This window comes from Antechinus flavipes, chromosome 1 (genome assembly GCF_016432865.1).
Source record: "Antechinus flavipes isolate AdamAnt ecotype Samford, QLD, Australia chromosome 1, AdamAnt_v2, whole genome shotgun sequence".
NCBI classification, from domain to species: Eukaryota; Metazoa; Chordata; class Mammalia; order Dasyuromorphia; family Dasyuridae; genus Antechinus; species Antechinus flavipes.
The window spans coordinates 230,716,442-230,744,123 of NC_067398.1; the positions used below are offsets into that span (position 1 = coordinate 230,716,442).

General features: G+C 38.3%; 1 protein-coding gene across 1 annotated transcript in view; it reads left to right on the forward strand.

Moving 5' to 3' along the window:
* MYO15A (myosin XVA) overlaps positions 1–27,682 on the forward strand; it is a 60,014-nt gene that overhangs the window by 20,104 nt on the left and 12,228 nt on the right. Inside the window, exons 8-22 of the mRNA XM_051997830.1 lie at positions 7,653–7,756; positions 9,648–9,711; positions 9,848–9,961; positions 11,998–12,159; positions 15,115–15,228; positions 20,017–20,075; positions 20,227–20,350; positions 21,351–21,446; positions 22,135–22,266; positions 22,984–23,109; positions 23,952–24,029; positions 24,624–24,772; positions 25,595–25,640; positions 26,367–26,491; positions 27,500–27,617. Coding sequence (XP_051853790.1) covers positions 7,653–7,756; positions 9,648–9,711; positions 9,848–9,961; positions 11,998–12,159; positions 15,115–15,228; positions 20,017–20,075; positions 20,227–20,350; positions 21,351–21,446; positions 22,135–22,266; positions 22,984–23,109; positions 23,952–24,029; positions 24,624–24,772; positions 25,595–25,640; positions 26,367–26,491; positions 27,500–27,617 — 1,611 coding nt within the window. The remainder of the gene's footprint in view (positions 1–7,652; positions 7,757–9,647; positions 9,712–9,847; positions 9,962–11,997; positions 12,160–15,114; positions 15,229–20,016; positions 20,076–20,226; positions 20,351–21,350; positions 21,447–22,134; positions 22,267–22,983; positions 23,110–23,951; positions 24,030–24,623; positions 24,773–25,594; positions 25,641–26,366; positions 26,492–27,499; positions 27,618–27,682) is intronic.

Genomic DNA, 27,682 nt, shown 5'->3' on the forward strand with positions numbered 1-27,682 from the left:
CCCAGCAGCCTCATCCTTATCCTAGCAATTTGCTTTCTTGGATTTGTGAAGCACTAGCATGCTGGGAATTTTTGTTCCTAAGTCCTGCTTATCTAGTTTATTCTATTAAATTTTGTATTTTATCTAAGACAAGGCAGTTTTGATAAATACTGCTTCATAGTATCATTTTAAGTGTGATTCCTACAACTTTTTTTGGTTGTTTTATAGCCTTGATATAGCCTGACCATTGACCTCACAAAATGAAGATTCTTATTATTTTATCTAGTCCTATGAAATGCCTCTTCAATAAATCTATTGATAAGAATAAATCTGTAGAATAATATAAGTGGTATAATCATTTTTACTGTATCGGTGTGATCCAGGCATGAACATGTACTATATATTCAATTATTTAGGGCTTCTTTTTTTCCTATAAAAATTATCTCATAGTTATATTTTTACAAGTCCTAAGTATGTCTTGGCAGGTTAATTTTCAGAGAGTTAATACATTGCGCCGTTATCTTAAATGAAATTTCTTTCCTGTCTTTTTTTCTGTTTTTTTTTTTCGGGGGAATAATTTGTAGAAAGGATGATGAATTTTGTGGACTTCTGTAATATTCTTTAACTGGATTGAATCTATTAATTGCCTTGATTAATTTTTTCATTGACTCTTTGGGCTTTCTAAGTAAATCATCATATCATCCTCAAATGAGAGTAACAGCTTTTACTTTAGCTATTCTAATTCCTATAGTTTCTTTTTTCCTGTCATTGACATAGCTAGTATTTCTAGTGGTATGAGAGTGCAGGCTCAGGGTATTCTTGCTCTTCTTCGGTTTTATTGCAGAAACTTCCAATGTCTACATTACAAATAATGCTAGTGTTTGATATTAGAGATTTTAGTATTTTTGCATTGATATTGGGCTATAGTTTTCATTCTCTGCTTTGATCATCAGGACAATAATTGTCTCATGAAAGAAGATTAATGGCTTCTTTCTTAACTTTTTTCCAAAAAGATTATATAGCAAAGGGATTGCCTTATCTTTAAATGTGCTCTAGAGTGGTAAATTTGGAAAGGTAATGAGTTCTGTTTTAGATATGTTGATTCTGAGGTGATTACTGGACATATAGTTTGAGATGTCCAAAAAGCATGATCTGGGACTGGAACTCAAGAGAGAGATTAAAATTAGCTGTTTTAGGATAGGAATTGTCTGCATAGATACGATCATTGAACTGACGAGAACTTAAGAGAGTGAAAAAGTTTAGAAGAAAAAGAAGAGAGGACTCAGGGTAGAATATTTCTCAGAGGAATTTGGGATTTCTTTAAGGAATTGATCAACGAATCCTTTTTGTTTTCCCTTTGCTTAAAGGGACACAATTGGACAATTTTTGTTTGATTTTGTTTAAAAAATGAGCAATTTTTGTTTATGATTTTTTGAAATATGGTTATCCTAGTGGTTTGGGTTTGGTCTCAATTAATGTTTAGTCCAATGATTCTTTTTAAAAATTTATTTCATAAATATCTCCCAATTATATATAAAAACATTTTAACAATCATTTCTAAAAATTTTTTTGAATTCCAAATTCCCTGGCTCTCTCTCACCTTTACCCCATCCTTGTAATGGCAAGCAATTTAATATTGATTATATATGTGAAGTCATGCAAAACATAGTTCCACATTAGCCTTGTTGCAAAAGAAAACACATACTGACTCTCCATCCCCACCCCAGAAAAATAAAGTTAAAAAAAATATGCTTCAATCTGCATTCAGAGTTAATCTCTCTCTGGAAGTGAATAGTATTTTTCATCATGGGTCCTTTGTCTTGGATCATTGCCTTGATCAGAATAGATAATTGTTCACAGTTTATTATTTTCTACATCCCTTCTAGTATTTGTCATTTTACTTTTCTGCAATGGTAGACAATCTAATAGATGTGAGGTAGCATTTCAGAATTGTTTTAATTTGTACTTTTCTAATCAGTAGTGACTTAAAGCATTTTTTTCATGGGACTATTGATAGCTTTGATTCCTTCTTATGAAACTGCATGTTCATATCCTATGACTATTAATCTTTGATTTTTTCTTCTGAAAATTGCCTGTTCATATCCTTTGACTATCAATCAACTTGAGAATAGTTCTTATTTATGATAGATTTGCCTCAGTTTTATATATATTTGAGGAACATTTAATCAAAATTATCTATTTTTACTTCCCATGCTCTTCTCTGTCTCTTTGGTCAGAAACTTTTATCCATAAAACTGACAGGTACATTGTCCTACACTTTCCTGGTTTACTTATGATATCACCTTTTATATCCAAATAATTTCTCTATTTTGATGTTATCTTGATATGAGATGTAAGCTATACCTAGGTTTTGCCAAACTGCTTGCCAGTTTTCTAGTACTTTTGTTGTATAGTGAGATCTTAGCCCCAAAACTTGGATTTTTGGGTTTATCAAACACTAGGTTACTATGGTAATTTATCATTGTCTGTTGTGTAACTAATCTGTCCCAATGATCCACCACTCTTTCATTGGGTCCCAAAATAATCTGATGATTATTATTTTATAATACAGTTGGAAATCTAGAATTGCAAAATCATCTTCCTATAAATATTTTTATTGATTTCCTTGATATTCTTGACCTTTTGTCTTCCAGATGAATTTTGTTATTTTTTTCTAGCTCTATAAAATAAGTCTTTGGCAGTTTGGTTGGTATGCCACTGAATAAATAAACTAACATGTAGAAATATAATTTTTATTATATTGGCTCTGCCTACCCATGAACTATTGATATTTCTTTAATTGTTTAGATCTGTCTTTATTTGTGTGAAAAGTGTTTCTGTAATTTTGTTCATATAATCCCTGGGTTTGTATTGGCAGTATTTTGTGGCAACCAAGTATGTTATAATGTCTATAGATATTTTAAATGGAATTTCTCTTTCTATTTCTTCTTGCTAGGTTTTGTTAGTAATACATAGAAATGCTAATAATTTGTGTGGGTTTATTTTTGCTGAAGTTGTTAATTGTTTTAACTAGTTTTTAGTTGATTCTTTAGGGTTCTATAAGTATTCTATCATATCATCTGCAAAGAGTGGTTGTTTCATTTCCTCATTGTTTATTTTTTATTCTTTCAATTTCTTTTTCTTATCTTACTGCTATAACTAACATCTATAGTATTATGTTGAATAATAGTGGTGACAATGTAGTCCAACAATTCTTAAATTTTCTTCTTCCTTGATTTGTTTTCCAGATCAGTTTTTTCCTAAACAGCACATGTCTCATGATTTTTTGGGTTCTGAGGTGCAGGTGCTAATTTGGCCTCCTCTGGAATCTAATATGTCACCATTTTAGTCATTCCTAAAGTCCTAAAGAACCCTTCAGATGATTAAACTTTCAAAATATTCTCATTGTTCTTATCATCCCATTATTTTTTCTTGGGGTCTATTTATACCTGCTACAAACACCATAGATTTTCTTTACTGTATTAAGAGTTTATTTTGTTTTTAATTAATCTTTAATTGTTTACAAAAATTATTGTTTTATTTAATTATTTCCTCAATCTCTATGTTGTTCCCCTCCCCATTTTTCTTTTCTGGATTTATTTCCATTACTCTCTTTTAGCTAAGAATACATCTATGCTTTCTTTGGTTCTTTTGTTTTACCTTTTTAGCTGTTTTGAATTGGTGAGAGAGTCTGTGCTGTTATAGAAACTCTTCTTTAGCTTTCTCTCTGAAAATCTTTTTTTTCTCTCTTTCTATTCCTATAACATTACAGCAGGGTTAGTGCTGCTGAGTTCTACTTTCATCCAAGGCTGATTCTTTGCTCCTGCACAAATCCCTGAAGCTGGGTCAGCTCAGGAACTTCCATTTGCTGTTGGGTAGAAGAAATTGAATGATTTTTTTTTTTTTTTTTGGAGAGAGAACAGCTACAGGGAAAGCTGGTAAAAGCTCATGATAACTCTTTGCTGCCCTTGTTGATATGCTCATCCCCTGTCCCTGTAGCTTTTGCTGAGATCCTGTGGAATCCAGAAGGCAGAGGCTAAATCATAAATTCAGAAACTGTATCTTAGACTTCTTTGTATTCTCTTATCTATTTTTTTGAATTAAGTAACTTGCCTAAATTCACATAGCTAGTATATGAGGCTGGATTTGAACTCGAGTCCTCCTGACTCCATGGTCCTCTCCAAATGCTCTATCTACTGCCCCTGTCTCCTCTTAGTTAGCACAGTGTCTCCAATAAAAGTTTGCAGTGTCAGCCGTAGCTGCTGGTGCAGATGATGATCAATAAAAGCGGATTTCTAGTCCTGGCTCTCCTAATGCATGGTGTGGAGCTTCTGTCTTTCCCTCTTTCTCACAGCCTCAGTTTCCAGAAGGCAAATGAGATTATTTCCAGAGGACAAGGAGATAGCAATGGTGGCCAATGGCTCCAACACAGGCACTGGCTTCTCTCACACTCTGAGGAAGGATGGGAACGCCAGAAACTCCAGTCTGGTTATTTTAGATTCACCCCTCAATTTCAGAAAATGAAAAACTGTGTGAGTTATAAAGAAGCAGACGAAGAGAGTGAGGGCAGAATGAAGAAATAATTAGGGAAAAAAGCATTTAGATTCTGGACTGTGCTAACCAAAGTATTTGTCACAGAGAACAACAAAGGTTTAAGCAACGATGATCTTGTATTATGAGATCAGTGACAGCTGAGTTCTTGACAAGCTGTGCCCATTTGTATTTTCTTGAGTGTACTTGTATCAGAGTTTGTGGAACATTAGCAGTCACAGAATATGGGACCTCGAGATTAATGACTTCTAAGTTGCCTTACTGCTCCAAAACTCCTCTGGTGTTTTCATTACTAAACTAGAGCTTCTCTCCTAGGTCAAATCAAATTTGATTTTGTTGGAGCTTGGTAACTGGGAAGTCAGAGATGGAATTGGTGGAAATTAGCCCTGATTTAGAGGTCTCTGCACATATTCACAGAATCATAACATTTCCAAATTGGAAGAGACTTTAAACATTCTCTTGAACACTATTCTATGCAAAATGTCATTGATAAGTGATAGGTGGTCTTCCATATTCTGCTTAAAGTACAAGGTTTTTAAACCTGGGATCCATGAACTAGTTTTTAAGATATCTTTATATCTTTATTTCAATATAATCAAAATTAGTTCCTTTATAATCATCTATAATTTATACATTTAAAAACATTATTCTGAGGAAGGGTCCTTATTTGCAAACATTATCTCATCTCATCTTCACAACAACCCTTTGAGATAGATGTTATTATTCCCATTTTATTGTCAAAGAAACTGAGGCAAACAGAAGTGTTTAGTGATTACAGGATCACCCAGTAGCTAGTTGGTGTCTGAAATTAGACTTAAACTAAGGTCCTCCTGATTAAAAGCTCATTTACATAAAAAGGAGTCCATGCTGCCAAAAAAAAAAAAGTTGGGAACTTCCCGCTTAAACATTTTCAGCAATGGAGAGTTTATTGTCTCCCCAAAACAGCCCATTTTTTTGTTGGACAGTTCTGGTTATTCGAGTTCATTTTTTAAAAAACAGAATTTATTAAGCACCTACTATGTTCCAGGCACAGTGCTAAATGCTTTACAAATAATATCTCATTTGTTACAGAGAGATTAGGTGCTATATATTATCTCCATTTTACAGAGAAAGAAACTTAAGTGACACAGAGTCACAGAGTTAGTAGGGATATGAGGTCAGATTTGAATTTGTGTCTCTGACCCCAAGTCCAGATTTCAAGCCACTTTACCACTTATTTGACTCTAATCTATTCTTATGTTGTCCCCAAATCTGTCTCCCTGAAACTTTTCATCCATTTGGTTCTGGTTCTGCCTTTTGAAACCAATAGAATAGTCTCCTCGCTTTCCTCACTGACAATTTTTCAAACATTTTAAGATTGTCTTCAAGCTAAACTTCTCCAGGTCCATCAACAGATTGTCCATTTATAAGACCTTCAGAATGTCCCTAGCTACTGATGGATATATTCTGGATTGTCGACCGACTCAGGGCCAGGGAGATTGAAAAGGAAGAGAACCCTGAGCTTCTTGTCCCCTCAGCTATCTGAGATTTGCAACTGACCCTTTTGGATGGATAGGGAAACAATGAATTGGTCCAGCTTAGAGCCTAAGACAACAGGTCATGATGGGGGTGGGGTAGGGACTATGACTCTCAGTCCTACTGTTGACTCCCAGAACTTGTTCCTGACCCCATCCTTCTCCCTGACTCATGTGCTCCTGAAGATAAAGGTACATGGGATCTGGTATGCATGCATGGTCTTTTGCACGTGTTCGTGTGTGGGCATTGGGGAGGAGGGAAACAGGGGGCAGTACTTTTGATCCAAACATAGACAAGGGCTCTTTAAAGCCATGGGTAGGTCTGGAACACTGTGTGGGGGGGGGGGAAGATGGTGAAATTGTGATGAGAATAGTCATATTAGGTGGAACTGAAGTGAAGGGAGGTTGCAGGGAGGTGGATTTGCATGGAGGAGATCGGCAATGCATGGGGCTTGCAATAAATGGGGTGAATGGCTGGAACTAGGAGAAGGTTAAAGTATCTGTAAGGAGTTTGCTGTGAATGGAAGCTTCAGGTCTTTGGGTCCAACAGAATGATTTTTACAACCATCATTGTCCCATACAACTCCCACCTCACACACACCTCCTAGATCCCTCCTTCCTGAAAAAGCCATTGTCCTTATTTTGGTTTGGTTTGGGGGTTTTGGTCTTATAGCTGGGGGCAGATCCCGCAACCCAAGACTTTGGTGGAGGTCTTTGGGAGCAATGGGAAACACATAGGGTGGGGGTGGGAGTGAAGAGTATGCAGTGGGGAGGGAGCAGTGAGGGGCGTGCAGTGGACAGCAGACACTATAGAAGTATTTATAGTGGGATGGACTTGCAGTGATCTGGTTTGCTGTGGGGTTGATGATTGAGGGGATGGCAATGCCCTAACACTAATTTGAGCTGAGAATGGTACAAACGATATCCTTGAATAGATAACTAGGTCTTTTTCCTGCTTTTCTTTTTTCCTCCAAATAAGGTTTTAGTCAGAATCCCTGGAAAAAATGTGTCTAGCAAAAACTTTGGTAAAAAACAAAAAACAAAAAACAAAAAACAAAAAAACCCCAACATTCTTCTGGAAAAAGAAATGATCTCAGAATCCTATTCCTGGCTTGTCTTTCTTGGGCCAGGTCAAATTTCACAGGTCTCCCTTCTCTATAAACTTCAGGGGCTCCTTATCTCAGGACCTTCTATCAGCCTTTATACACACAGCCTGGATCCCTCCTTCCTTTTCAGTGTTTAATGTTTTACTCCCTTCTATATACTGAAAAGTATATATATACTCTGATATATAGCTGGAGATGGTGGGGAGCATGTTTCCACCCTTCCCGCAATCTCTCTGTTTCTCTACTTGTCCCCATCAAAAAAATGGGGACACAAAGTGGGGACACAGCATTTTCGGTTGTGTAGCCTTGGGAACCAAGAATCAGGAGGTTCAAGGAAACCAGTTGGATTCAGCCTTGCTCAAGCCTGGCTCTTAGGTCCTGGATGAGGCAAGAGTCCTGACTGGAGGCTGGCTTCATCACCGAGACTAACCCCCCCCCATGTGTCCTGTAACCTTTTCTCTGATGGATTTGTTGGTTTTGTTCCATGTGGTCTTGGGGCCAGATCCTTGAGGCTACCCCCCTGCTAGAAGCCTTTGGAAATGCCAAAACCGTGAGGAATGACAACTCCAGTCGCTTTGGGAAGTTCATAGAGATCTTTTTGGAAAGGTGAGTGAACATGGGCCCACAAGGGTCTTCCTCCAAGGAGTGGGAAGGGAGTAGCATTTTTAGCAGTACGATCACCAGGAGATAGGAGCAACATGCAGTAGATAGAGCTCTGGGCCTGGCTTCAAGAGGGGTTTAAATGTTGCTTTGGACTCTGTGATCCTCTTAGCTCATCTGTAAAATGAGAGAATTCAACTTGACCTGCAGGATCCCTTTTAGTTCTAAAGCTAGGTTCCTGAGAGTGTGAATTGCCCTTAAAAATAAGTCCAAATGCATTTTCTAACCTTTGGGTAGTCAGGAGCCAATACAGAGCAGGTTAGAGACAGGAGAGTCAAGACACAAACAGAATGTTAATTAACTTCAGAGTGAGGAAAATGACATTTGCAGCTAGAAGTTCCCCCAACCCCCCCAAGGGAGAGGGCTGCTAAGGGTGGGCCCACTTATTTAGTTTTAGCATTTCTTGGGACAATACAGTTGTTCTTTGGTTTGGTGGGAATGGTCATTATCTCAAGTTTTGGGGGATTGTGGCCACCCTGAAGAGCATAGAACCAGAGTTTTGTGACAGAAACAGGAGTGCAGTACCTGTTAGTGACAAGGAAGAAGACTGTGAACATGTGACGGACAGCCCTGGGAAATAAAGGAAGTTAAATCCCTCAGGGAACACCTGGTACTGGTCCAAGCAATACACTTTGCCAATGGGTAATATCATCCTGAGGGCAAAGGATTATTGCTTAGGATATAGTCTGGTCCTTTTCTCTGAGAAACAGGGTAGACCCAAAATATTTTGCGTGTGAAAACATATAAATATATATGTATACATAGACATACATATATCTGTGTATATATATATATATATACACATAAATAGACATATATCTGTATATATATAAACATATATATATGAAATCATTCTCTACATATTTCTGTTTATCATTTCCTTCTCTGGATGCACATAGTACTTTCCTTCATATGTTAATTTCCTTCATATGTTAACTTATTAATAAGTTAATTGACTTAGTCATTTTAAAGTTGTTTTTAAAATATTGCTGTTACTGCGTACTGGTGCTTCTTAAATATTTTCTACTCACAATCCCTTTTTCACCTGAGAAATTTTTACATGATCCCAGTATATAGATATTTGAAATCAATTTGCAAATCAAACATTTACTGATAATAAAGCACAATTTCACAATTCCCATATTCAGTTACAAGACCTTATATGGGATCGCGAACCACAATTTAAGAAACTGGCCTGTATATAACATTCTCTTGGTTCTGTTCATTTAGCTCTTCATTATTTCTTGCAAGTCTCTTCATGTTTTATTTCTGGAAATTTTAATGTCCCAATATAACCTGGGCCTTACCTACTTTTCCAGTGTTCTTATACTGTACTCTTCTCCACATATTCCATAATCTATCATCACTAGCCTTCTTGCTATACCTCTCATATGACAGAGGTGGGAGAAGAATAGGGTCCACAAAGATTGCCAGTCTCTCCTTGCCCAGAATCATCTCTCAAAAATCTAGTCCAAGGACCAAGAAACTCCCCAGTAGGGACCCTTGCTAGGGTTTCTTGGGGTTTGAAAAAATGGGCAGATCTGGGAGCAGAAGATTTCCTTGAACTCAAATTATCATATCTAACTATCCTCCACCTTCATGGTTACATTCAGAACTGAGACTGAGGAAGGTCATTAAGCAGGGAAGTTGTCCACCTATTCTGCACCCTAATGTGCTTTAAGATCCTCAGAGGAGGAATCAGACTTGTTTTAAAACATTGTTTTCTCATATGGAGCACAAGGTTTTGCAAGGTTGAATGTTGAAAACTATCTTTGCATGTATTTTGAAAATAAAAAGCTATTATTAAAAAAAATACAAAATGTTGATTTCTTTCCAGCGGCTTGATTTGTGGTGCCATAACGTCTCAGTATCTCCTAGAAAAATCCCGAATTGTGTTTCAGGTATCTCCCCACACTGAAGGGATACAAATATGGTGGGAGGAAGGAGTGGGCTGGGCAGGGGAAACTACTTGCTCTTAGGTCTGTGCTAAACTGTTCCCTTTCATTTCCTTCTTCCCCATTCTCCCTGACTCCACAGGCCAAGAATGAACGAAATTACCACATATTCTATGAGATGTTGGCAGGACTCCCAGCCCAGTTGAAGCAGACCTTCAGTCTCCAGGAAGCTGAGACCTATTACTACCTGAATCAGGTAAACACCTTGACTATCCAGGAGCAAAGCTGTTATAGAAATGTCAGAATTTCCTCCAAATAGAACGATGGTCTTATCCACTGCTAGAACCCAAGAAATAAAGGGAAATTCCCCTCTTGGAGTTATAACCCATCCTCCCTCTCTTCTCCCCCCACCACCACATTTGTCTCTCCATATCCCTAGAGAAGCAAAATTAAGAGAGTGCTGGCCTTTGGGCCAGGAAAATTGTATTCAAATCTTGCTACTGATACATGCTGGTTGTGTGACTCTAAAGCCTACCTAATTTTTCACTGCTAAGATTACAAATTGCAGAAGTTTCAACTTACCTTGGGAGAAGGAGTTTCCTCATTTGCAAGTTCCCTATACTAATAAAATCACAAATCCAGTCCCTTTCACCTAATTGAATCTTCTGGGGTGAATGAGTCAGTGAAATATCATACCGTCAAATTATTTAGGATATAAGGTCTGGTTTCCCACAGTGTGGGCAGCTGGGTGGTACATAGATAGAGGGCTAGATCTATTGTCAGGAGGACCTCAGTTCCAATGTGGTCTCGGATATATAATCATTTTAAGTTTAGCACTTAATTTCTGTCTAACTCAGTCTCCTCATCTCTAAAATTTTATCAAATGTGATCATATTTTTGAAATGTTTTGCAAATCTTAAAATGCAATATCAACATCATTTCAGAGTAAAAACACTAAATAGGTTAGCAAATTATAACTACCCAGCAGAGTTCTAGAATCCAGCTTATTTCAGCTTGAAAGTAAGTAGAGCTTCTCCCTTGGGCTTCAGAACAGCCAGTTTCTAGCGCTTATGTTCAGTCCTTAAGAAGAATAAAGACCTTTCTGGTTGAGCTGCAAGTACAACCTCTAACTTCAGGTGGAAGTTTCCTTTAGCTTACTGATTGACACTCTAGCTTGTTTGTCAGGTCCTCCTCCCTCTCCTCTCACTATGCTCCCATCTCCACTCAAGCATTATTATTGATGTTGTTTTTCTTGTTCACCTTTCATTTTCAAAGAGATCAGTAAAGCAAAGAGAGAGTTCAAGGTCTGATGTCCTTGTTTAGAACTGAGACTCCCCTAGATTTCAACCCAGGACTTGGGAGCACAAAACCAGAGCTCCTTATTGAGAGGGTACCCCCCAACACTTTTGGGGCATGCATCTTTACATTAAAAATATTTTAGTGAGAAAAAGGCTTTTCTAAAACTAATAGATAAAATGAAATCACATTTTTAAAATATCATTTATTTTGTCTTTATCTTTTAAAAGATCTATTTTATGCCTATTTTATACAAAACAGTATAAATGTAGCACAATAGTACTAGTTAAAGATACAATAAAAATGGGCAATGGAAAAGAGAAATAGCATCAACTCCCATTAAAATAATGTTATATATCTTCCACACTGTGACTTTCTTCATTATGGGTTTCAATATATCAAGGATTGACATAAGAAATTAAGTGGGAATTTGGAGGGAATTTTGTGCAAATCTTAGCAACAGATAACAGAAAGTCCAACAGATGGCATGGAAAAAATTTAAAAACTTAGAAATGCATAAAATGTATGTATAGTATTGTGAGATATCAACATATTTTATATCTTAGTACCATAAATATGCACAATTTCTTCTTTTAAAAAAGTTAAAATAAATAAACAGTTAAAGTTCGTAAAAATGAATGTGAAAGCCAGTAGATAACACATAAAGGCTAGTAGGATTTTTACTTATATATAAAGGTGACCTACATATACCCTATTATCAAATACTTAATGCAAATTTCACAATAAGGTACTGTAAATACTCCAAAAAGAAAAACTTCCTGGTACAAAGGAAGGGCCAGACAATTTTATATGGACTTTCCAGATCACAAGGGTACCATGCTTCTAATTCTCTCCATATGGAAGGAACAACTGTACAAATTTAACCAATATAAATTAGTTGCCATAACAAGGAGGCTAAAAGAACCTAGAAAACACATTAGTGAGAGAACATCTGATTTATTTACAGAGAGAGATCTTTTAACCTTTCTTCCTCAGGGTGGCAACTGTGAGATCCTGGGTAAAAGTGATGAAGCTGACTTCCAGAGACTCCTCAGTGCCATGGAGGTCTTAAACTTTAGCATTGAAGATCAGGACAGCATCTTCCGAATTCTGTCTTCCATACTCCATTTGGGCAATGTGTACTTTGAAAAGTATGAGGTAATCTGTGGCAGGAGAGACTTTGGGAGGACAGGGAGGGGGTGGGGGATGAGGGGGAGAGACAAATCGTAGAGTACATGTAAAGGTTTCTACATATTAAGGTCATAAGCTATTGGCTTAGAGATCTTTCTGATCTCTGCCCATGATTTGCAACTAGCAATTTTTAACCTTTTTTCTATCATGGACCCCTTTGGTGAAAACTATGGATGCTTTCTCTTCATATTTAAAGGAAATGATAAATTTCAATGAGAAGTTAATGAAAATGGAAGTGTAATTTTCCCCATTGACGTTCAAGAAGCCCCTGAAATTTATCCACAAACCCCTTGGGAGTCCTGGACCCCAGCTTAAGAATTTTAGAGAAAGAAAGTTTTTACTTTCTGTTGCAGCTCCCTGCCTTCAGATAGATGAATGTCTAGATATGCCCCATGGAGAATATTTAGTTTCCCTCAAAGTGAACAGGAATAGAGTATCAACTTTTTTGTCACTTTCTTTGTCACTTATGCCAGTATTTAATTTTTTAGATAGTCAAATGTTTTCCCTTATGTCTAACCACAGTTATTATTAAAGACCTACTTTTTTTTTGAGGAACCCTACAGATGACATGGGGAATGGTTGATATTTGAAAACAGTGATGAAGATTTCTCTCTTTTCTCCAGATCACTCCTAAAACCCCACCCCAACATGCTCCTCAGATGTCTGAATCCTCATCCTTCCCCTCCCTACGAACTCCAATCTTGCTCTCTTCAGGTCTGAGTCACTGCCCCGTATCCTTTTCTAGTGTGTGATTCCAGGGAATCACAAAATCCTTGAATACTCAAAATATTTCTTGTTTCCTCTCAATTATCCTGATTTCTCCTGTGCCCTCAAATCTGGCCTAGAATTCCCAATATTAGGCCAGTTCCTTGGGGATAAATAAATGACCAAGCTGTTGTCTCTAGGTTATCCAAAGGATGTATTCTAGTTCTCTATTACTACAACAATCTATAGAGGTAAGGGACAACCTGGGGTATCCCCCCAGAAACTATGTGTCCTATTTCTCAGGTTTATGTTGAAAGTAGTTTTCTCCAACCCCTCTAGGCAAAATGGTGCCCTGGGCAGCAAGAGGGCAATCTGAGTCAGGGAGAATATGAGGGCATGAAGGAGGACATGAAGCCTCCTGAAGCTATATCCTTTTTCCTGGAGAAATCTCTGGTTCCCAAGCTGGGGTCCTTGCTATTCTTTAGCAAGTGTTCTTAGCTGCCTATCTTCTTATAGAATTTCTATCTTTCCTGATTCTCTTAGAAAAAGTTTTCTATCTTGTCCCTTCTCATGAAGGTGGAGCACAATCTTTTAGAGAGTTGCTTAGGGTTTTTTTTTCTGGCTAACAAGCACAAACATTAACAGTTATGAAATGATTCATAATATTAAAGCCACATCAAGTAGTGTTATAGATGATACCCTAGGGTACCTAAGAAAAATGGATCTTAGCTTGCTTTTTCTTAGCTCCTTATTATCTTTTGCCCCATTTTCTCTCTCTCTCTCTTTTTCTCCCTCTCTCTATTTCTCTCTCTCCTTCCCTCCCTCTCCTTCCCTTCTTCTTTTCCTTCACCTTCTTTTCTCTCCCTCCCTTCTTAGCTCTTTCTCCTCTCTTCCTTCCCCTCCTTCTCCTCCTCTTCCTCCTCCCCTTTTTTCCTTCCTCTCCTTCTCTTTTCTTCCTTCTCCCTTTCCTCCTCTTCTTCTTCCCTCTCCTCCTCTCTCTCTTTCCCTTCTCCTCTTCATCCTCCTCTTTGGTCTTTGTGATGTATACCCAGGCTCAAAAAAGAAAAAGTGTTTCAGATCTGGTGCACAAAGAACTAGTCTGGTTCATCCAGATTCTGTGTTGATCCTATTAAGAGTTCTCTTCATTCACAAAGGAAAGTTATTCTGTGGTTTCCTAACAGAGATGCCTGACGGACCAGTATGGATCATACCCTTAAAACCCCCTATCAGTTGTTAGTACTATGGGGGAGGCAATGCAGCTGAGGCACAGAAATGCCACAGAAAGGCACAGATGTGACCACTGAATCGGAAGAAATTAATAATCTTTCTATCTAGAGGAAAGCTATATATAGTAAATGTATTTAAGTGGAAGTGGTAATATAATCATTGCTGGCTCCATACAGTTCTGCTAGGCCAAGTGTAACAGTATAAAGGGAAAGGGAAAAGGATCCAGACTGGATTCTGACTGTAGTGAGATAGCAAGACTGGGTCCTAATATAATGTCTGTTCTTCTTTGTGTCTATTAGTTCACAAACATTTGTACAGCACCATATGCCAAGCACTGTGTACTGTAGTGATACAAAGAAAAATAAAAATAATTCCTGCCCTTGAGAAGCTTGTGTTGTAAGAGAAGAGAGAATATACAAAACACTCATAAAAGATATGTATAAATCAAAAAAAGGTGTCCCATACCCAATGAGAAGGAAAATGATTGGAGTGCATTTTTCCTCAGGGCTTCTCATATGTATGTTATCAGCATGTTCTCATTGAGAAGTATTTGTGATGATTTGAGCCTTTCAGTTCAGAATACCTAGCAGAACTCTCTAAGGCTAGCAAAGGCAGAGAGGGACTGGTAAATGTTTAACTTGCTCTCCAACCCACAGCATGCTTTTAAGTTTAATCTACATTATGTTAGCATTTTCTTCATCACTTTCTTAAGTCAAAAATCAATAAAGTAAGGCCTGATTTGGAGCTTTGGCTGATTTCCAAGATGTAGATGTTCACACTGAAAATGTAATAATCATTTTTCTTGAATCACTTGACTCTAGTACACCTCTCAGAAACAGATTAATCTCCATTTCACCCCTTGAGTTAAAATTGATCCAGGAGAGACTAGGAAGCCATTTTTCCTTTTCAGGGATTTGCTGTCTTCTGAGAGCTCTCTCTGATGAAATGTTTCCCTCTCCTAGTCTAATTGGGTCAACTTGGATTTCTCAGACAGATGCCCAGGAAGTAGCTTCTGTGGTGAGCGCCCGGGAGATCCAGGTTGTGGCGGAACTGCTCCAGATCTCCCCAGAAGGACTGCAGAAGGCTATCACCTTCAAAGTGACTGTGAGTCCTGATGCACAGGTCACTGTGTAGTCTTGTATGGTGAAGAGAGAATAACAAATCTTCAGTACTCTTAGTATCAATCAGGTTGAGGTCATGACAGGCTCTCTTTTAAGAAACAAAGTAGATAGAGTGCAGAATTTGAACTCAGAAAGAATTGAGTTCAAATCCCAACTATGGAACCACCTGTCCTCTCTGTACTTCAGCTTTGGACAATCCCTTCATGTTAATAGGGACTTTGCTTCCTCACTTAAAATTATCTATATCTATCTATCTAACTACCTATATACAAAAAGATTATACGTGTGCAATCCATGCAAAAATAATAGATAGATGAGATAAATAGAAATCTACAAATATCTCTTCAATCATTAAACCTACAATCCTGTGTAAGCTGTGAGTTACAGATCAATCAAGTATTATATAAGCAACTAGTACATACCAGGAACTATCCTAGGTACTGGCCACTACATACCAGGAACTATCCTTGGTACTGGGTTTACAAAGACTAAAATGAAATCATTCCTGCCCTTAAAGAGCTTACATTCTATGGGAGGAGACAACACATATCAAAAAAAAATACAAATCAAATATATATCAAAAAATACAATGTAATTTGAGGAGATAGTACTAACAGTGAAGGTGGCACTTGAATTGAGCTTTGAAGGAAATTAGGGATGCCAAGAGATGGAGATGAGGATATAGTCACTTCAATCCTAAATACAAATCTCTGAGGTATATTAAGTAGAAGTATGACCTGATCTGATCTGGACTTTAGGAAAATCACATTGGCATCTGTGTGAAAGATGGTTTGAAGAGGAAAGACATTAGTGATGTGGCAAATATTACTCTTCACCACTAAATAGCAAAAGCAAAATCCAGTGCCCAAGTCATGCTTATTATAGTGAGATTTATTGGAGGACACAAGTTGTTCCAGAGAGTCATCATAGTCATCCAGATCCCAAATGACCATTGAGTGCAAGAGGGGTGAATACTGCCAGTTCCTTTTCAGGCATTTTCAGATGAATGACACTCTTTTCCAAGTCTGTAAATTTTTCTTCTGGTCATGCTTATGAAAATATAAGAGTTACAAGATGAGACTTCAGAAGCAAGGTAATTTGAGGCTGGATTACTTCTTCTTACATAGTGAAAAAGTTCCTTTTCTGATGGAAATCCTTGTGGATGAGACCGCTCACTCTTCAGGTATTCTTTAAGATTTGTGAGTACTAATTGATTGGGCAACATGCACCTTATGTATAACCTTCCCATACTTACTATAAGTCCAACCTTCAGAGGCTTCAGGTGAAGGCATCTATTGTCTAGTTGGAAACATATAGCAGACTGGTCTCCATGATTAATCTGAGGATGATATACAGTCAGTAATGTAGGGAAGGAGTAGATCTCTCAGGATGGGTCTGGATGCCAATAAATATCCTAAGAACCTCTTTGAGAGGAGCTGCTATTATCTTAGAATTGGTTGGTAGGGGTTGTGGTTTAGGAGAGAAACCATTTGCAAAATTTAGAAGAAAAAAAGTGTTGTACTTTAAACAAACCACTTTGCAAGGCTAAAAGCAGCTATATTATACAAACACATACACAGGCATACACCCATATATCCATATGTGTATATGCATATATTTCATACATAATACATATAATATATATAATATATATGTATTTTTCCCAATTATATGTTTAAACATCTTTTTTTAAACAATTGGAGTTTTTTAATTAAATTTTTGAGTTCCAAATTCTATCCATCCTTCCCTCACCTCTCTTCCACCCTCCCTGAGATGGTAAGCAATCGGATATAGGTTTTATGTGTACAATCATGTAAAACATTTCCATTATAAGCAATTGTATACAAAAGGAATCAAATACTAGGAAAATAATGAAAGAAAGTGAAAAAGAGCATGCTTCAGTCTGCATTCAAACAATATCAATTCTTTCTCTGAAGGCAAATAGTATGCTTCATTATTAGTTCTTTGGTATTGTGTTAGATTATTATATTCCCCAGATTAGCCAAGTCATTCATAGTTTTTCATTGAACAATATTGTTTTCACTGTGTCATTCTCCTGGTTTTGTTCACTTCACTATGCAGTTCATGTAAGTCTTTCCAGATTTTTTCAAAAACCATCCTGCTTGTCATTTCTTATAGCACAATAGTATTCCTTTATTATCATATACCACAGCTTGCTTAGTCTTTCCCCGATTGATGGCCATCCCTTTGATTTCCAATTTGTAGCCACCACAAAAACGAGCTGAAAAAGTTATACTTTAAAGAAAACTATTAATTCTTAACATGCAAGCAAAAATGATTACAATAATCCATACCCAATACAAAACTTTTATCTACTTAATGCATAAGAATTTATTAAGTACTTCTCAGGCAGGGTGCAAAGTGCTGGAGATAACAAAGAGTATTTAGGAGAAGAGAATAAGGATGACTTTGCTCAGCTCTGCCTTACTTAAATCCAAATGATGGGCAAATAAAGACATTGCCTTTGAACTATGATTGTTCTTTGATAATGAAGGACCAATAAAATAACAGGAAAGAATATCCCACAAAAGAGTTTGCTCTTGTAATTTTAGTTTAAAACAACTAATAGTAATAACCATAAGAATTATGACAATAGAAATAAATAATATATGTATGTATGTATAGTAGATATTGCTAATGAGCCACTCTGGGGAGTGGGAAAGCTTCCTTTGTGGAGACTGGCATGATTTCAGCTTTCTCTCTCCTCAAAGGGAGTGGCTTTCTTTTGAAATCTAGCCTATTAGAAATAACTGAAAATTACAGAAAATGACAGAAAACTTACCTACATGCTGCTCCGAGGCATCTTGCTCCTATCAATGTATCATGATTTTTTTCTAGGAACATCTGAATCCCTAATCTATAACATCCCAGGCTTAAACTCAAATGCTGCTCTTTTCCTGATCTGTCCTAAGAGCATCAAGCCCCCAGATTGGCTTCCCCCTCTACCCCTGACCAAACCTCTCACCTCTTTAAGGACAGCTAGTTGGTATAATTGCATAAAGTACCAGCCCTGAAGTCAGAAGGATCCGAGTTCAAATGTGACCTCAGACACTTAACACTTCTTAGCTGTGTGATCCCGGGCAAATCACTTAATCCCAATTGCCTCAGCAAAAAAAAAAAAAAAAAAAAAAAAAAAAAAAGTTTAACTTCTCCTTTTTTGTAAGATTTAAACAAAATATGCACAGCTTGGCATTTATTTTTATATAAAGCTTTTAATTTTCAAAATATGCATAAATAGTTTTCAGTATTTACTCTTGCAAAACTTTGTATTCCAAATTTTTTCCCTCCCTTCCCCTCACTCTCTCCCCTAAATGGCAAGTAACGTAATATATGTTAAACATGTACTTCTTCTATACATATTTCCACAATTATCATGCTGCACATGAAAAATCAGATCAAAAAGGAAAAAATGAGAAAGAAAACAAAGTGCAAGCAAACAAAAACAACAAAAAAGTGAAAATACTGTTGTGATCCACATTCAGTCCACACAGTCCTCTCTCTTGTAGATGGCTCTCTTCATCACAAGACCATCAGAACTGTACTGAGTCATCTTATTGTTGAAAAGAGCCACATCCATCAGAGTTGATCATCGTATAATCTTGCTGTTGTTCTGTATAATATTCTCTTGGTTCTTCTCACTTAACTTAGCATCAGTTCATGTAAGTCTCTCCAGGCCTCTCTGAAATCATCCTACAATTTAGTATTTCTGCAGACCAACAGGATTGTATAGTACATAAAAGAACTTTAATGGAAAGATAGAAATAAAGAATAAACAAGTTTATGCATCTGGCTAACATAGAAGACAGAAGAGCCATCTCACTATGATCGAACCTAAATCTGTCAAGTTTTTTGGCAGAGGTAACTGGCTTTGCAGTTACACAGGGGTGAGTCTAGGACTTCTGATAAACTCTCATGGCTTATGTATAAGATTCTCTCTCTCTCTTTCTCTCTGTCTTTCTCTTTCTCTGTATGTACACATACATATACATACACACATACATACCTGTATGTATGTATGCATGCATGCATTTTAAATATAAGAAAGGAAATGCTATTCAATACCTCTTCCCTCCTAAATTATCTTGTAACTATTTTGTACATGCCCATAGATTACATGCTATTTCCATCCATTAGATTTTAAGCTCCTTGAGGGTGAGGAACTATTTCACTGTTGTCTTTGTAGCCCCATCACCTAGCACAATGTACCTAGCATATGTTAGGCTCTTAATAGGTACTTGTTGATTGATTGAGAAGAAAAGGTCCAGAACAGCTGCTGCCAGGGTTAGGAGAAAGTGATAATGATAAATGACAATTAAATGATAAATGATAGTTCATTAAATAAATAAAATCAATGAAAAATAAAACTTTTACAATTAAAACATCTATAAAACCTTGAACATTAAGTAGATATAAAAGAGCCAAAAGAAAGGAGAAGATATTGGAAAGTGAATAAAGAAGTAGCCTATGAAAAGGCAAGAAATCATGTGTTGCAAAAGGGCACAACCCTTCCTGTTTTGATGATTTAGGATGGTCTTGAATTATCTTACTAAATAGTTTCCTCTGGTGGTAGACTGTGTAGGCATTAGATCTTTCTGAGCCTCGATTTCCCTACTTATAAAAGGGAGAAAATTCCCATTCCCCACCCCAGCCTTGTCAGGTCAAAGTTAAACTAAAACCCCACAAATTAGTGTATCAGGAAGTTGTTGAATAAACTCATCCTTGGCTCTGTCTTTCTGGCATTCCTCTTCAGGAGACAATGAGAGAGAAGATTTATACTCCTCTCACTGTGGAAAGTGCCGTGGATGCCAGGTACGGTAGTGGGGCCCATACACATGGACTATGTGTCTTTAATTAGATCACTTCCCCCAGGGTTGCTCTCCCTTGTCTATCCCAGGCTCTTGCTTGCTTTCCTTTTCCTCTTCCTTCTCTCCAGTCCAATCAAGCATCCTCTTTATTCCAGAGATGCTATTGCCAAGATTTTGTATTCGATGCTGTTTGGCTGGCTTATCGACAGGATCAACACATTGGTTTATCCCCAGAAGGATGCTCTTTCTATTGCCATCTTGGATATCTATGGTTTTGAGGTGGGTATGAGGGGAAGAGTAGATTCAAGGTCCAACCTTTATTCTCTTGTCCAGAGAATTCACCATTTTCAGTCAGCCAATAATTACCTAACATGTGACAACCACTATGTTGAACACTGGGGATACCAAGAAAAATGAAAAAAATAGTCCCTATCTTTAAGGAACTCAGAATAATGGGGGACTATATATACAAGCAACTATACAGAACAAGATATCAACAGAAAAAACTGGAAATAATCAACAGAGGAAAAGGACTAACATTAAGGAGAATCTGAAAATAAAAGGGATCCCATAGAAGGTGGGATTTTAGCTTGAACTTGTAAGAGGCCAGGAGAGCCAGGAGGCAAAGATGAGATGGAAGAGGGAGAGCATTGTAGCCATGGGGGACAGCCAATGGAAATACCAGAAAAAAATTTAGAAGATGGAATATCTTGGACAAGGAATAGGGCATACTAATGCTGGATCTCAGTCATGGCTGAGCATCAGGAGACTCAAAAATTCAATACAGACTCTAGATGAATGTGTCTATCCTTATATTTGTATGTCTTGGTCCTTTGCACCTGTATCTCTCACATCTGTTAGTTTTTGTCTGCCTGTCTTTTCTTTTAGTCTGATAGATCTGACTGATTGGTTGGTTCTTATTTTCTCCTCTTTTTTCTTCTTTGCTCTCATCGGTCTGTGTCTCATTTAATCCATGGCAGGAGCCAAGTCTTTGTTATGAAATATGAGATCACGTGGAAGTAAATGATGAGGGAGGGTATTTGATTGAGGAAAGACACAAAAGGAAATTCCTCACTAAATGCTATCTTTCTGTTCGAATGTAAGCTTGTGACTTTTTTCATTTTCATGCTAACTCTCATCCCTATACCTGGAACATAGGATGCACTTAATAATTGTTGTTGATTAATGATATCAACCCCTGAGATTTAGTATTATGCTCGCCCTTTCTTCCCCATTGCCCACTCTTGAGACGCCTGTAATTGGGTTCTTCTGTGATCAGGATCTCAGCTTCAACAGCTTTGAGCAACTGTGTATCAACTACGCCAATGAGTACTTACAGTATTTTTTCAACAAGATTGTCTTCCAAGAGGAGCAGGTGAGCCTGGGAGGGACCTGGGGACGGCGGAGGGTCTCCTGATTCTAACTTTCTGTCTTGATTTGAGTTGGTCTCTTAGAGACATCCATCTCCTTCACCATTCAGTCAGTTCATTGGCAGATCTTCTCTCATTGATGGGCATAGCCCTCAGTCAGGAAATCAGTTGTAGAGGACCCAGAAAAGGGAGCACAGGAGAGGAAGGAGAGATTCTCCCAAACCAAGCTATAAAGTATTCCTGCCTCTATGCCTTTGCTCATTCCATTCCTCCTACCCTGAAGTAGGGATAATGCTCCCTATTCCATGGTCTCCACTTTCCTCTCTGCCTCTCCAATTCTACCCATCCTTTTAGGTCCAAGTAGATGAGCCTTTTGGCTTTCCACCATTTTTGAATTCCTCAGAGTACAATAAATTGCCTTCTCATCATCTCACACATTTTATCTCCAGCTAATATTGAGCTCCATGAAGAGCAAGGTCTTATGCTTCCTTGTACTCTGAGGATGTAGCATGATATTCATCAGGTTTTTCAAAGATTCATGTACAGAATTCCAACTGTATGCCCAACTTTATATTAGGTTCTGTGGGGATAAAATAACTGGGACTGGGTGAAGCTTCTGAAAGGGTCACCTTACTCACCCTCCCCTCCAAAAAACAACTTATATAAACCTGGGAGTGGGCAACTTTTATCCAGGATGAGTACATCCGAGAGCAAATAGACTGGAGAGAAATCACCTTCACTGACAACCAGCCTTGTATCAACCTTATCTGCCTGAAGCCCTATGGTATCCTCAGGATTCTAGATGACCAGAGTTGCTTCCCCCAGGTAAGGCTCATAGACTTTCTCTCCTGACTACTCCCTAGAGAGAACATAGTTGTAACTACAGGAATTCTTTTAAAAATCACCTTTTTCTGGAAATCCCCTCAGATTAACTTGCCTGAGCAGTGGGGAATCACTGAGTATTTTTGAGCATTGGAGTGAGTTGTGTGCCAGGAAAACCCAGTCTAGTAGTGGTATGTAAGATGTATTGGAAGAAAGAGAGAAATCTCTATTAAGAAAGTTTATTTTATCTCTATTAAGAAAGTGAACCTGGGCAAGTCACTTAACCCCAATTGGCTCAGGGTGGGGGAAAAGAAAATTTAGATGAAGAGGTAATGAGAACTGATACTTGAGTAATAGCAGTGAGAATGAAAGGATATTAAATATGTTGAGGTGAATGAATATGGGAGACAAAGAGTGGAGAATAGTCAGGGATAAGTGGTAAGGGAAATCAGTAGTGTAGAGGAGTAGGAATAGAGATAGATAAATAAAGATAGAGAAATTATGAAGAAGAGCTAGTATGGTGGAAGTAGAAGGATGAGTTCAATATTTGACATACAGTATTAAGTAACAATGAAACATCCAAGTACAAATGTCCAGTAGGCAGATCTATCTTAATTTTAATGTTTTATGGCCATTCCAGGCAAAGGACCCTTCCCTTCTTTCCCTTTTCCCCTTCTCCTTCCTTTGTTTGATCACTGCTTGGGCATCCCTATTCCCCAGGCCACAGACCACACTTTCCTACAGAAATGTCATTACCACCATGGCTCCAACCCTCTCTATTCCAAGCCCAAGATGCCCCTGCCTGAATTCACCATCAAGCACTATGCTGGCAAAGTCACCTACCAGGTGAGAGACTCACCTCTCCAAACATATCTATCTGTCTCCACTTCTCTATCTGTTCTGACTTATTGGGGGGAGGCTTGGAGAGTGATCCCAGGAATCCCTGAATTGGAAATTTCTCCAAGATCATGACAAGAAGGAATTATTTTATTCTTTGTACTTATACTTAATGTATATAGTGGCACAATCCCTGTTGATTAGTCAAAACTTTTATGTTTGACTTGAGCTTTCCTATTTCCAGACACCATGCTCAATGCTGGGGATTCAAAGTGATATTAGACTTATATAGAGCCTTCATTCTCAGAACCCCAGGAAATGAAAATAAGCTCATACTATGGCATTTAAGGTGTTCAAAGTTCTTTCTCATATATTGTTTTAAGGATTTTATTGGTTTTGAAAACAACCGTAAGATAGATATTGTTATTATCCTCATTTTACAGGAAGGAAAACTGAGGTTCAAGAGAATTGCAATGTGTATAGCTACTATATATTTGGGTCTCTCTAACTTCAGGCTCAGAACTCTATCCATTATAGTATCCTACCTCTCAAGAGTATCTGGGTCTCTATGATCAAACAGTCCCCAATTTGAATACGGCATCACCATTTAACATTATTTTGTGACCTTAGTCAAGATACTGGTCAAGTTAACAAAGCTCAGGACCTCAGTATCCTTATTTGGAAAACAATGGGATTAGTTTCTGAGATTCCTTTCCCGTTGTAACATTCTATGATTTTAAATTGTTTGACCTCTGCAGGACAGATTTTCTCATCCATCAAATGGAGTGACTAATATTGCAGGAGTTACTTAACCCACCCTGTCATTTGTTTTTAATTTTCATTTTTTTCAGGTGCACAAATTCCTAGACAAAAATTACGATCAGGTGAGGCAGGACGTACTAGACCTGTTTGTCCGAAGTAAAACTCAAGTGAGTTCTCCCCAACATGCCATCTTCCTCTCCCCATCACTCTCCCTACCTCTCCCAGAATTCTTTCTTCTAGAAAGGTATCTCCCTTCCACTGGCCTTGACATTATTTCATGGGTTGGATATTTTATTGTTTGTATTTTATATTGACCCATCAGTTTACCTGTTGTTTTCTCTTATAGAGTGTAAGTTCTTTGAGGGCAGAAATTATTTGCTTTGGTCTTGGTATCTGTTCCCATATTATAATACAGCACCTGGGTGTGCTCAGGGAGCACTAAATGAATACCCGTTGAATGAGGAAATGAATGAATGAAAATGTCCAAGGCTGGAGAGATGTATACATATATGCATGCTAAGGTCCTTCCTGTATTGCTGGGCTGGGGGAGGGGGCAGGGGTGATCAGCTCTTGTTGGCGTGCCCTTGGGTGACGGGCCTGAGGGTTAAGGAGTCTCCTCTGCCCTCCTTTCCTCTATCCTGTTCCTGTGGCTACCCCAAACTTCTACGCACTCTCCCTCCCACCCACTGCTCATGGACTTCTCTACAGAAAAGTCACTCTCTCCTTCTCTCTCTCCTTCCCTCTGGCTCTGCGGGTGCCAGGTTGTGGCTCATCTCTTTGCCAGTCATGCTCAGTTGATCTCCCATCATCGGTTGGGGAAGAATAACACACTCACTCGTCTCTACAAGGCTCCCACTGTGGCTGCCAAGTTTCAGCAGTCTCTCCTGGACCTGGTGGACAAGATGGAGAGGTGAAAGGAGCCCTGAGGGGCAGACCAAAATCTCTGGGTCATAGCTGCTTCCTCATCAGGGAAGGGCACCTGAGGCAGAGGAGTGCCTGATTAGCCAGCCTCCAGCCCTGCCAAGGATAGCTCAAAATTTTGTTGGAGGGAAGGAGCAGAGCAGTTACTTTCCCATGGGTAGTTTATTAAGCTTTGATTAGGATTGGTTATAAAATTACTCTTCTGTGGCAGGATCAGGTGACTAGGAGGGTGGAATGAAGGGACTAGAGCATCAGTTCTCAAAGTGTAGTCCACAGACCCCTCTGGGAGTTCCTGTTGCCCCTCCATGGGGTCTGTGAGGTCAGCTCTGTGAAGTCAGGTTATTTGCCTCTTAAAATACTCTTCCAACTACATACCAGTATGGAGAAATTTTCTTCATATACTTCAGCAAAAACAATATCTCACAAGAGACTGCAGAAACAGATGTGTTTTATTAAACCAGGCAGTAAGGAGATTTGTAAAAATATGTAAAACAATTCTCATGAATTATTTTTTGTTTTGGAAAAATAGTTATTTTCATTAAATGTTATTTATATTAATATATGATGGATTTACTATTATTTAATGGACACATATTTTAAAATTCATTTATAAAATAATTTATTTTAAAATTTTAATTTCTCATAAACTATAATCCATATAAACAAAAGTTATTTGGGGACCCCAATAATTTTTAAGAGTGTAACGGAGTCCTGAGCCCAAAAAGTTTGAGAAGCATTGATTTAGAGACAGGAGAGAAGGAAAAGTCTGGATTTGCAGGGTCTTATGCCTACTTTCTTACCTGACTCTCAGGTGCAACCCTCTGTTTGTTCGATGCCTCAAACCCAATCACAAAAAGGTAAGGGGATAAGGGTGGTGAAGAAGGAGGGAATTGGGTAGTGAGACCCTGGGCTTTCCTTTCCCCATTCCCCAGAAACACATAATATTCTTATTTTCCTCTCTCTTTTTTCCCTTTCCTTTCTTCTTCCTCCTTCATTTCTCCCCACTTCCCCCTTTCTCTCCTAATCTCTCTATCAACATTTCAAGTTCACAGATCTGTATACAAAAGCACTATATTAATCACTGGAGGAGGTACAAAGTTTAAATAAGACACCTTGCCTTGCCCTCCTGGAGTATACAGTCATGTCACATATACAGATAAACATAATATAAAATAATATATAGTAACTGCAAAGAGAAATAGAAAGCATTTTGAGAACTCAGAAGGGGAGGTCACCCTTTGTTAAGTTCTTAAAGTATGGATGGAAATTGAGTGAGTGAAGGGAAGGCATTCCAGGCATTGGGAACAGCAAGAGCAAAGGCTTGGAGGTGTGCAACCCAAGTGATACAATCCAAGGGGCAGGGCAGGGCCCAATTCAGAGCTGAGAAGAGGAGCAGTATGAGACCAGAAAGGACAGGAGAATTATATCACATGGAAGTCTTGAATGTCAGGCAAAGGAGGCTAAAATTGGACTCACTTTCCCTCTCTTTTTTGAATCCTATTACTCTGCTGTCTTGCTCCAACTCTCCAACAATAGGAAAGGTGGATAAGTGAGAAGCCTAATAAGTCTTCTCTCCACCATAGGAGCCTGATCTATTTGAGCCAGATGTGGTGATGGGACAGCTCCGATACTCAGGGGTCATGGAGACTATCCGGATCCGAAAGGAGGGCTTCCCTGTGCGCATTCCTTTCCAGGTCTTCATTGACAGGTACCCCCACACACTCCCATAGAGGGGAGCTCAGGGGATCCAAGATCCAGCCTTAATACCTGGAGAAAACCTGGAACCTTCCCTGCTCATGGTCAGGAAATCAGAAATTTTCCCTATAGTATAATGCCAGAGAAACTGAGGCAAGATAGAGATTAAGGAGTTTTTTATATTTTATTTGAATTTCTGAGAGGAAGAGGTTGTCTGAGGATAGAGCAGAATCCATTTCCCCCCGGGGCTGAATTGGACTTTTGTCTCATAAAATTCAGCATCCAATGTGAGATTTTAATGATTTTTTTATAGGGCTCTAGTAGAGTATGCACTGATGAGCCGTAATTTCCAGGAATGGACAGATTGGGGGGCGAGGACCATAAATTCTTGATAACTTAGAAGGACTTAGGAGCCAGGATATCTAGAATAGAAGATCTCCCCTTTATCTGAGATTAAAAATTTACAGTTTATGACCGTAGAGTAGCCAACCCTAAGTTATATCAGTCCTAATAGGCAGAAAGTGGTGTTGCAACTAGAGGGATTGAGGCAGAACAATTTAGGGAAACTGAGGCAGAACAATTTTAGAGAAACTGAGGCAGGACAATTTAGAGAAACTGAAGCAGAACAATAAAAGGAAACTGTGGCACAACATTAGGAGGGGAAGGGGCACTAAGCCCTAGGTCCATCCCTCTTCCCCTCATCTCTCGAAAAGAAATGTTTTCTCTTTATACTAGCTCCAGACTCTTCTGGATGCTGGGATACTGGGGAAGAGGATTACTTTTAAAATTCCTATTAACTGACGAATATAGCAGCTCTCAATTCACAGAACACAATTGACTATCAGAGGAATACAGAGAGCCCAAGATGCTGTAAAATAATGCATAATAGAAAATCCGTGTTTGTCATCTTTTATTGGGTCAGGGAGCAATAGCATCTTGGGGAAAAGAGGAAAATTAGGGAAAGAATATAATTATTTTAAGCAGAGATCAATGATTATTGGGATTCTCCACTCACATTCAGGTACAGATGCCTGGTGTCTCTGAAACACGACATACCAGCTACTGGGGAAGCCTGTGTCTCAGTGCTCAATAGACTTTGCACAGTCACCCATCGAATGTACTGTATCGGGGTCAGCAAGGTAAGGAGGAATCCAGATCTCAGGGACTGCATAACTATTTAAGCTGGTTGTAACTTGTTTGTATA